Raw genomic sequence first — 8,793 nt, 5'->3', positions numbered from 1 at the left:
GATGAAGCAAATGGGTTGAGTTTAGAGATAATATTATCCAATGTAATGGTGAATTTTGTTATACAAATTTAGGGAGAAGAATTATCAAAGATATCATTTTACTAAATCTGAAACATTGATGTCATTTTATTCTAATCATATATATATATATATATATATATTATATATATATATATATATATATATATATATATATATATATATATATATTTAATGGTAATGCTCTTCTAGTGTAAAAAAGTTTTCCTCTCTATCTATCTTTATCTTTATCTCTATCTCTCCCACACATTTTTTGATAAAATTATTCCGACAGGCTTAGTACGATCATTATGGCCTTAATGGTATTTTCCTTTATGCTTTGAGCGGGATATGTACTGGGAAAAGAAATTTGATGCCGAACATTAAAAACATGAAAACATTGATGAATATATTAAATTGTCCGTTGAAATTGTCCAATAGATGGCCAATTTTGACGTATCAATGGCCAATGAAATCATTTCATTTATGCATTACTACGTAGTAATTAGTTTTATTATTGTTTTGAATACGAAAGAAACATTAAGTCAAAGTCTTCGAGACTTCCAAAAGTCATCAAACCAGACAAGAAGGAAAGGGAGAAAAACATGTTATGCTTAATCTGTTTCCAAACAACTTCAGGGAAGACTCGTGAATGCGTTTGAATAGTCAATATGTTGACTCCAGGTCCACTATCATTGTGTGCGTTTAGATTTTAATCCCCCACTTAAGGTACCCCACCACCAATGATCATTGTGTGCGTTTAGATTTTAATCCTCCACTTAAGGTACCCCACCACCAATGATCATGAAAGTTATACCACTCCCTCCGATTTTAATGTAAGCAACTTTACAAAAAATAATTTACCATTTAACTCTCCATTTAAAAAAATTGCTTATTTGAAACTAGACTATACAATTTTACTCACACGATAAAAGAAAAAATTATATTTTTGTTTTAAAAAATGTTTATAATTGGTTCTTCAAAACACCAATAATTTTTTTGTGGGGTTTAACCTCTTGATTGTAGCGGTCATTAAGTAATTATGCTGAGTACAACTTATGACGTTACTAACATGTCATGGTTGTTTAACATCCTTAAACATGCTTATGTGGCTCATGAAGTGGAAGATGGGTTTACATCATTTGCTGACTCCTATTATTCGTAGCTTCTTGTCAAAAGTTTGTAGGACGAGAAAATTGAACTCAATCCAACTCAACTGTTTTAATTTGTTTAGAATTGAATCAAACTAAAATAATTGATTTGGTATATTATTTTTAAAAAAATCATTATTAAAGAACCGGATAATTATTTTTTTTAAATTATTTTTATTATTTAAAAGATAATTTTTCTCAAAACAAACCATTTATTAAAGAATCAAACTAAAATTTTTTCATTATTTAAAAGATAATTTTTCTCAAACCAAACCATTTATTAAAGAACCAAACCATTAATTTTTTTTTAATTTAAAATTTATTTTTATTATTTTTCATTTTAAATTTTGATTTGATTCAGTTTCAGTTCGATATCAATTTTAAAATCGTTTTGCGCAATATGGTTTGGTTCACTGACCAAACAAAATTGTTTGGTTATTTTAATTTAGTTCGATTTGGTTCTACGGTTCGATTCAGTTCATGATTTTTTTAATACTAGACTCACATGATTCTTTTAACACCCCTAAATGTGTAGCCTTTTAGACTCACATCAAAGCCACATGTGTGATATTTGTTCCTTTTGTTTGGACGTGCATTTAGTGCTTGCATTTAGGCAAGTACTTCTCAACCATGAGCTAAATGGTGCCATATTCAATCAAGAGCTTGGAAGAGGAACTGTGAAGGCAAGGCAGCTAATATTTGGTGGTAGCAAGATGTCTTTGGTTTAATATTATGTTCGGTATAAATATTGTTCGGGTATGGGTACACCATGGTTTGAAAAATCCAAAAAAATATATATTTTGATGAAGCGGTAAGAAGTTTGGTGCTCGTATATATTATTGGTTGACATATAAATTTGTTGTTTATGAAGGAAACATGCTCAACTTTTCTGTATGATTCACAAATAAGTGATCCAAATTGATGGAATGCACAATTTAATGTTAACTATTCATAGTTATATAACTATTTTAAAAAGCAGCACCAAATTTGGCCTGCAATACCGATGCACATTTTGACCGGCAAATAATCAACTTACAATTTATTAAATTTGGTGGTAAAAGAAGTTGATAAGTTATAAGTTTACGTTGATTAAACTGGGACAGCTCAAGTTAACAAAAGTAGATGAAAGTAACATGATAGAGACAAAGACTAGCATTTGCGAACAAAAGGGACTGGCCAAATAAGAGGAACAAACAAAACTAAAACATTAAATTAGAGACTAAAAAAAGGCAGAAAGATAACCGGCAAAGGAGAAAATGGGGAAAAAGTGATTAGATGAAAATGAAAGACTGCTTATAATTGTGGAGGTATCCAGAGACCATCACCATTAAAGAGGAAATAATCAAACTTTTATGGATTAATATCATCAAAATGGGTTGAGTGATTCTTGATGATCCTTTTCTCTTCTTTCCTCTAGTTTCTTTATCATTTCGCCCAATCGTGCTGTGAGAAGGGCCTTGCCATGGCTTTCCTGGAAGAGGAAAGCCATGACCTTCATTGGGTCAAAGTTTCTGCCCCACTTTTCCACATTTGCTTCTCACTTTATATGCACACAACAGACCATAATAATACATGTTGAAACCATGATAAAGAACTAACAATTCACAATGGAGAGAACAAGACATCAGAACAGGTTCAAAATTGAAAAATGAACAAAATGACAGTTCAAAATGAGTTGATGACAACAGATTGTTAGAGCCCATGATACAAATAAGAGGATGAGGTTTAGATGGCCTGGTGCTAGAGCTGATGCTAGTTTTATAACAAGTTGACAATGTTCTATCAGTTTGCAGAATACAAATACCCGGGCCTCAAGATTAGTAGCAAAGTGACAATTTGAATTTTGGGGAGTCACTTATCACACATGGAGACTAAATATAACTGAAAGTAATGGCACAGACAAATGAAACAAATAATCAGCTTTACAAGAGAGAAATCTTGAACCCCAACATTGCATTAACTAGTCTAACATTTGTCATTCAAAAAAGAACCACCAATCAAAGTATGAAATCACTTATCATCAAGTTACCATTCATTCAAACTGCACATAACTGAAATACTACATTACCTTGTGTAACATGAAACAGCAAAATCAAGAATAGCACAATTCATGATCATACAATGAGAAGTGAGGACAATAATAAGATCTCAAGATTTCATAATCATAAATCTAACAATTTTATTGACATGAAAAATGGGAGCTTAAAATGCAATGTTTGTGATGCCAATATTACCAAACGCAAAATATCACTCAAGCTGGCACATCCCCAGCTAATAACACTTCTGGGATTTAGAGGGGCGAGAAAATAAAGTTTGATTTTAGAAGCAAACACGTGAGGCAAAAAATGTCTTAAAATTGGATGATTCTACACATAACTGAAATACTACATTACCTTGTGTAACATGAAACAGCAAAATCAAGAATAGCACAATTCATGATCAAATAGCACAATTCATGATCATACAATGAGAAGTGAGGACAATAATAAGATCTCAAGATTTCATAATCATAAATCTAACAATTTTATTGACATGAAAAATGGGAGTTTAAAATGCAATGTTTGTGATGCCAATATTACCAAACGCAAAATATCACTCAAGCTGGCACATCCCCAGCTAATAACACTTCTGGAATTTAGAGGGGCGAGGAAATAAAGTTTGATTTTAGAAGCAAACAAGTGAGGCAAAAAATGTCTTAAAATTGGATGATTCTACCCTAATTTATGATAAAGAAAGGAAAGATTAATGGGTTCTACTACTTGGCCTGAGGATGAGATGCAATGAAGTCAATTGCAAGATTAATGGAGTTAATCTTGTCTGCTTCATTATCAGGAATCTCAAATCCAAACTCTTCCTCAAGAGCCATCACAACCTCTACAGCATCTAAACTATCCAATCCAAGGTCGTTCTGGAAATGAGCAGATGGAGTAACCTGTCAAAAGCAAATAAGCACAGTTCAATGTTAACAAAAGAACATAAACTTAAATTCTAACAGTACACAATTGCTGGCAGAAAGATTTGAATTCTCAAAAATGATACAAACACTTTAAAATGAAATGAAGTGTTAGTAAACAGATGTGTAAGTCTACACTAATAAACAGATGTGTAGTCTACAATAAGTCTACACTAGCATAAGAGCTTGTCTGGCTGTTAAGTAGCTTATTGAAACGGCTTATGACATTGTCTAGAAACTTCTTTCTACTTATTTTCACACACTCTGTAGGATAGCATATGAAAACATTGATTGCATTTTATCTCATGTTATAGAAATAGCGTATACAAAAAGACTTGTATCATAATAACATAAACGCTTAACTATATCGTTTATGAACATTAATCCTCCAAATTACATTCTTCACTTAAGAGGGATCAAAACCCGTGGCAGTGAATAAATGTTCACATGTGCTGAAACAATTGATCTTTATACAGATGAAAGATTTTATCATACAATGCACCTCATATAAATGAAACTAGCATGTCTATAAATAAGTATAGCATTAAAATGACATTTGATATAGTAATTCACACTTTTCGATATAATGACTACTGAACTATCAAATAAAAGTATATATATGCAAACACAACCAAAGTAACACAGACACCTTTGAAAAAAGACGTGTCTGTCAGACAACACAGACTCCTTTTTTATGGCATTTTAGTGGTGTTCTTAGCTTTGTATAAGAATGGCTCTTTAATAGCATTCTATTGCGCATAGCATTATTAAAAGAAGGTCGTGACTAAGAGCTGGTAAAGAATAGCTTATTTGAGCTTATTAGAGAACCTTCATTTTATCTTTTGTTATAAAGAACTTATACATAAGCACTTATATATTGGAAACATGACCTAAAAATTGGGAATATAAATTTGCAACATAACAATTGATCCAAACCTGACCTAAAAATTGGGAAATCAGAATTTGCAAATTAAGCAAAAATTAATCAAGAATTAATTACAAATAAACTATAGTAAACGTTAACATCTGAACCTAAATAATGATAAACGAAACAATAATTAGGTTGAGAAAGGGATAATGGTGAAGAGTGAATACCTTAGAAGGATCTACTTTCTGGAAGTTTTTGACGCACGAAACGACGCGATCTGTGACCTCAGATTTATCGAGGAAAGAACCCCTAACCTCTTCGCTGAAGCGACGGAGGAAGAAATTGGGAAGAAGACGCAGAGGAGACTGGTGGTTGAGCGGAAGAGTATCAACCTGAACTCTTAGGTATTTCATCAAAGGCAAACCGGTTCTCCTCGCCGCCATTGCTGATATCAAAAACCTCACTCTCTCTCTCTCTCTCTGTTCAAATCTACACAACGAAGTGAAAAGAAATATTGTGAAGTTAGATGAAATGATACCCAAACCAAACCTTGTTTTTAACACTGGGCTTTGTTTACTCGTTAGGCCCAATGGCTAGAATGTGTATGTGAAGTTGCATACGTTGCTTATGTCAAATCCATATATCTAGATATCTATACCTATATATAAAGATGATACAATGTGTTGGTGACTTTTATTTTTTTCAAAATTATCCTTATTTAATCTTTTAATTTTTTAATAAATAATAAAACAAAATTGTATGATAATAACTTCTTGGTAGTTACCACTTGAATTTACAACAATACATGGAGGTTATATTGTGGCGTTATATGTCGTTATATGTCGTACGGTCATTAACGCCACAAACATGAAAGATCTCTCCTGTTAATATCAATGTATTGGGAGTTGATAGCCATATTCTACATTTCTCTTGATAATAGCTTCCATGTTGATGTCACTGAAAATCCAAAATCTTCCCTCTTTTCCTTCTCTTTTTTTCATATCCTTCTCTTTTTTATCTCAAAAAGTTATTTATATGTTCATGTGCAATAAAACAACACATAAAGGGGAAAATCAGTTTCTCATATAACAACACAACTTTAGTATAAAACATGAAAATTAACTAACAATTCCATATATTTTAATAACAATTACAGTCAAGTAAAATGAAATATAATTAGAAAGTAAAAGTTCAGTGCTAAATCACTTATCAATTATAGATAAATCATTTCCCAAATTTCTCAACTTTCCTTCTTAAAATCAACTTTAAAACAAGTACGATGGTTTAAATAATATGAAGAACTCAGAGGGAGATAAAAATTAAAAGGAGAGTGAATTGGGATATAGGCAAACAACTTTAGATTTTACACAATCAGTTAAAATCTGAATACAATACAAAAAAATAAACTGAACAAATTTTGCAAATACATAGTAATTTTGTAGATTCAAGTGGTAACTATCAAGAAGTTATATTGATGCATTATTTGTAACTGCTAAATGGAAGAACATGGAGGTTATATTGTTGTAAATTCAATTGGTAACTACCAAGAAGTTATTATCATACAATTTTGTTTTATTATTTATTAAAAAATTAAAAGATTAAATAAGGATAATTTTGAAAAAAATAAACGTCACTAAAACATTGTATCCCCTTTATATATAGGTATAGATGACGTACAATACAAACCTGATAAAAAGAAAAACAAACATTTATTTGTCTTTGTTGTGCGCATTAAAAAAAATGGACAGACGGGCACGGGAGTGCCCGTCTGAACGCTAGTTTAGGTATAGGGAATTTCTTTTCTCATTCCCCGGTGAAAAGTCATAAATATTTATAGTTTTTAAAGATACATCTTCGAACGCATTATTTTTTTATAAATTAAGTGTAATAATTGAGTATTTCTCACATTGTCAAAATTTAATTCGGAGATGTATCTTCTTATGTGTTTTAGGGTTTGTCTGCAAATGTCTCTCCGAATTAATCCTTATTTTCAAATTCAGGTGTTTTTTCGGAGTTGCATCTCCGAACGTACTTGGACATCCACCTAAGTTATCTCATGAGGAGAACTTGGAGAATGAGCATGCCATAGATCACAATGTCATTGATGTACTGTTAGTCTGTAAAAATATTATGCGACTTACATATGAGGGTATAGAGTTTGGGATGTTTAAGAGAGGTGGCGATGATGTGGTTACCCTCGCATGTATCATTCTTACATAGTCATAAAATATCCTGGGTTACTGGTGGTAGAGGAGGAGTTAAGGATTAGGATTAGGCATATGCATTAGCTTATGTTTTTTTTGTTTGTATTTTGAAATATTTTAGTATTATTTTCCATATTTTGAGAATAATATTTGTAATGTTATGAGGTGTTTTTTTAATTAATGCATTACTTTATTCTATATGTGTGTGTTTATTAATGTTTAAATCAAATTATGACATTGTTAGTCGGATTAATATAACTTTGACTTCAAAATACAAACTTAGGACAATGTTTTTGCCTAAGATGCATCTAGGGAAGTTTTCATAGATGCATATCCGAAATAATGTTGTTTAAATAGCTTAAAATGCACTTAATGGTGTTTTCGAAGATGCATCACCGAATACACCCCATAAAGTTTTACAGATGCATCTCCGGACCAATTTTTGGAAAATTTATGGTGACTATTTGTTTTACAAATGATGAGGTGATCTAAGGTGTGTCCGGAGATGCATCTCCAAAAATATCTGAGGAAAATTTAGGATTTTCAGTCGTGTGAGACATACCCTAAGGGTGGGAAAAGAAATTATCTTCGGTATATATGTCTTACTCAACCACCTTTCTAATGTCTTTAGTAGTTAGGGGACGCAAAACCATTATTATCAGGAAGTTTGGTACCCATTCCTCTTCTCTTTTTGGATGAAGATGTACACAATTGTTGAACCAATATTTTTTTAGATTCATTGAATAACTAATGTATCTAATTTATATATAGATATATATATTAATTATTTAATGAATTTAAAATTTGCTTATAATATAGAACATAGATAGTGAATAAAAAAGATGTTGTCGGTCGAACCAACGAGTGAGAATATTGGGAAGTCCAAAGATGAAAAATATTTGCAAAAGTGGAGTACTAAGAAGATCAAAGGAGGAAAACACTTTTTCTCTAAGACTTTATCTCACCCAAAAAAGTAATTTTGATGTGATTGAGATGTAAGTTTTAGAAAATGAAAATGAAATAGTTTAGAAGGATATTGTTACAATACAGAAGGAGAATAATGAGAGTGAGTCTAAATCTCAAAAGGAAGCTTTTGTTGAAAGGGATAGTGAGGATATGGAAGGTATGGAGGTGCAGAAGTGCCAACTTGGGAGTATGAATGTCCAACATTTGTCTTCTCTGATGTGGAAGAAAATCAAATCCACCAGCCATAGAGGAGAGAGGTGATTGTGAACTTGTTGGGTCAAATGATAGGATAAGGTGTTGGAAACAAGCTTGAAGCAGATGTGGGTCCGAAAAGGTATTATCTCTATTATTGATCTGAGTAACGATTATTATCTAGTAGCTTTCACGCACGAGGATGATAAAAATGCAGCTCTTTCAGATGAACCTTGGTTCATATATGATCATTACTTAACATCCAAGGAATTGAGTCAGAAGTTTCACCCGACTAATGACACAATTAAAACGATGGCGGTTTGGATTAGAATATCAGGTCTTCCGATAAAGTAATATGATGCGAAGGTTTTATCTTTTATTGGTAATTGAGTTGGTAGATCAGTGAAAATGGACAAAAACACACTACAACATGAGATAAGG

The 8,793-nt window shown here is 31.8% G+C and overlaps 1 protein-coding gene across 1 annotated transcript; it reads right to left on the bottom strand.

Moving 5' to 3' along the window:
- Positions 1-3,668: 3,668 nt before the first annotated feature.
- LOC127126951 (acyl carrier protein 2, mitochondrial) lies at positions 3,669-5,625 on the bottom strand. Its single transcript, XM_051056019.1, has 2 exons — positions 5,218-5,625; positions 3,669-4,101 (listed from the first exon to the last, which is right to left on the bottom strand). Exons 1-2 carry the CDS (start codon positions 5,431-5,433, stop codon positions 3,925-3,927), a joined length of 393 nt encoding a protein of 130 aa, XP_050911976.1. The 5' UTR covers positions 5,434-5,625; the 3' UTR covers positions 3,669-3,924.
- Between the last annotated feature and the right edge of the window lie 3,168 nt (positions 5,626-8,793).

The sequence above is a fragment of the Lathyrus oleraceus genome, chromosome 3, assembly GCF_024323335.1.
Source record: "Lathyrus oleraceus cultivar Zhongwan6 chromosome 3, CAAS_Psat_ZW6_1.0, whole genome shotgun sequence".
Taxonomy (NCBI): domain Eukaryota; kingdom Viridiplantae; phylum Streptophyta; class Magnoliopsida; order Fabales; family Fabaceae; genus Lathyrus; species Lathyrus oleraceus.
This window is presented reverse-complemented; position numbering and strand designations above follow the sequence as displayed.

Bases quoted from the DNA above. Each gene is read 5' to 3' on its own strand.
- LOC127126951 (XM_051056019.1), bottom strand. From the start codon at position 5,433: ATGGCGGCGAGGAGAACCGGTTTGCCTTTGATGAAATACCTAAGAGTT. The intron at 4,102-5,217 runs GTATTCACTCTT...TGCTTTTGACAG, and splicing joins AGAAAGTAGATCCTTCTAAG to GTTACTCCATCTGCTCATTT.